Source organism: Naegleria gruberi, assembly GCF_000004985.1.
Source record: "Naegleria gruberi genomic scaffold NAEGRscaffold_285, whole genome shotgun sequence".
Taxonomy (NCBI): Eukaryota; Heterolobosea; class Eutetramitea; order Acrasida; family Naegleriidae; genus Naegleria; species Naegleria gruberi.
The window spans coordinates 6,074-8,124 of record NW_003163083.1 but is presented as its reverse complement, the minus strand read 5'-3'; the positions used below and the strand labels follow the sequence as shown (position 1 = coordinate 8,124).

Genomic DNA, 2,051 nt, shown 5'->3' with positions numbered 1-2,051 from the left:
CCAGATATGATCATATCTCACTGTTTACATGTTTAATGGAACAAACTTGAGAATCTTGAGAATGGATTTAATTGATGTTTTATTTGAGTTATAAGAGAGTAGCTCTTTCACCAGAGACACGTTTGTATTCCTTACAAACATGACAACGGTCACAATGAGTAAGGCAACTGCAAAGATTAAGAAGAGAGCACATAGGGAAATAATGATACCAAAGAAGGCCTTACCAACTTTCATATCTTCTGAAATGACACAAGTATTCTTTGAGGCATTGTAATCATAACCATCATCACAAGCGAATGGACAATTGTTGGTAGTGGATGAGTTGGTGTAGACTGCATTTTCAGCTGGCTTATTAGTACAAGCAGTACAGGAAAGTTGACCTGGGTTATATTCACCAATGGCACATGGAATGCAGTTCTTCTTTTCAGCAGAGAAACCAAATCCAGGATTACAGCTGGTCAAGATACAGGTTGGAACATATTTACCAGTGTTGGTATTACAATTTTGAACACCTTGTCCATTGGTCAAGTTACATGCCTTGGTTTGCCATTTAGCACAAATATCAAAGAATTTCATAGTATCAATCCAAACCTTTGATCTATCAACAGCACTTTCCTTAGTATAACTCAATCTGAAATCAGAACCTTCAAAGAAGAATTCCAAAGGAGTTAATTCATTTTGATTCCAAGCATAAGCTTCACGAATGGCAAATCTGAATCTTGATTGAACTGGAAGTGGCTTTGGAGTAACATCTGAATTAATGTTCAAACTCTTAATATCAGCAAGTAAATCTTCAAATTCATAAACTTGACCACCTGGAACTTGTGCAATTTGTTGTGGTTGACCACTCAAACCACCAACGACAACAGTCTTTACCTTTTGAGATTCTTGGAGGTGACGAGTGAACAATGCACAAGTGGAGGCACATCTACCATTTGAGAGGAGAATGAAATCATCTGGTGAGTACTTTAACAAATCTTCACCAGTGAAATAGTAATTATCAAATGATGGTTGACAATAATTTTCCTTAAGAATGGATGAATAGAATGCTGGTTTTCCATCAGTACCTCTAATGTAACTCTTTTGATTGGTATACCAAGTTTCATCTTTGAAATTCTTTCCATCAATGGTCTTCCAAGTAGCAAAATTCCAAATAGAATCAGCATCTGGTGACAATTTGGTTCCAGCAGTTGCTAATTGTCTTCCCAATTCTGTGGCAATCATGTCAGTTCTAGCAAAGAGAGTTTCAAAATTGCTAGAGAAGGCATTAGAGTGCAAATATTTAATGAGGGCATAACCCAAACATTCTTCACCACCTATTTGTTATTAAATTAATCAGAATAGTATTAGTATTTGGAAATTATTTGAATAATAATGTTAAAATAGAATACATACCACCATTGTTGGTAACATCGACAATAATACGTGGAATCTTATTGAGCTTGGCAAGATACATGGCTGTTTGGAAATCTTTAGCAAATTGAACTTCATCTTTTGGAACAAAAGATTCAACAGTAATAACACCAACCTTTCCATCAATTTGGAAATAATTAACTTGATCACCAGTGATGAGATTGACAATATTGTGAGTATCCTTGGTTGCTTTAGACAAAAGTGGAAGAGTTCTCTTTTCTTGGAGAGGATCGACCTTCTTTTCCTCATTGGTCAATCTAGCTCTATTAGCAGTAGCAAGACATGAGGCATAGAAATCGTTTGGTGATTGATAATTAATCAATGAAGAACCAACCCAAGGAATATTAACAGTACTAGTAGTTCCATCAGTAGCCAAAATTTCATAGGAAACAATTTCACCATTAACTGGGAATCCAAGTCTATTCAAAGATCTAGTCATGAACAAGTTAGAGATGGCAACATTGAAACGAGCTCCTTCATCCTTGTAACCACCAGCATTAGCATTAGCCCAATCGACAATATGTCTAATAGCAACCTTTCCATGAATTTTGGTAATTTCACCTCCAACAAACTTTTTCAAATCATATCCCANACCAGTATAATAATCAATAATTCCAGAAGCATTATTGAGAGAGGCA

At 35.7% G+C, this 2,051-nt stretch overlaps 1 protein-coding gene across 1 annotated transcript in view; it reads right to left on the bottom strand.

Moving 5' to 3' along the window:
• Positions 1 to 135: 135 nt before the first annotated feature.
• NAEGRDRAFT_76691 (uncharacterized protein) overlaps positions 136 to 2,051 on the bottom strand; it is a gene marked incomplete at both ends in the record, with an annotated part of 4,056 nt that continues 2,140 nt past the window's right edge. Inside the window, 2 exons of the mRNA XM_002668350.1 lie at positions 136 to 1,316; positions 1,396 to 1,984. Coding sequence (XP_002668396.1) covers positions 136 to 1,316; positions 1,396 to 1,984 — 1,770 coding nt within the window. The remainder of the gene's footprint in view (positions 1,317 to 1,395; positions 1,985 to 2,051) is intronic.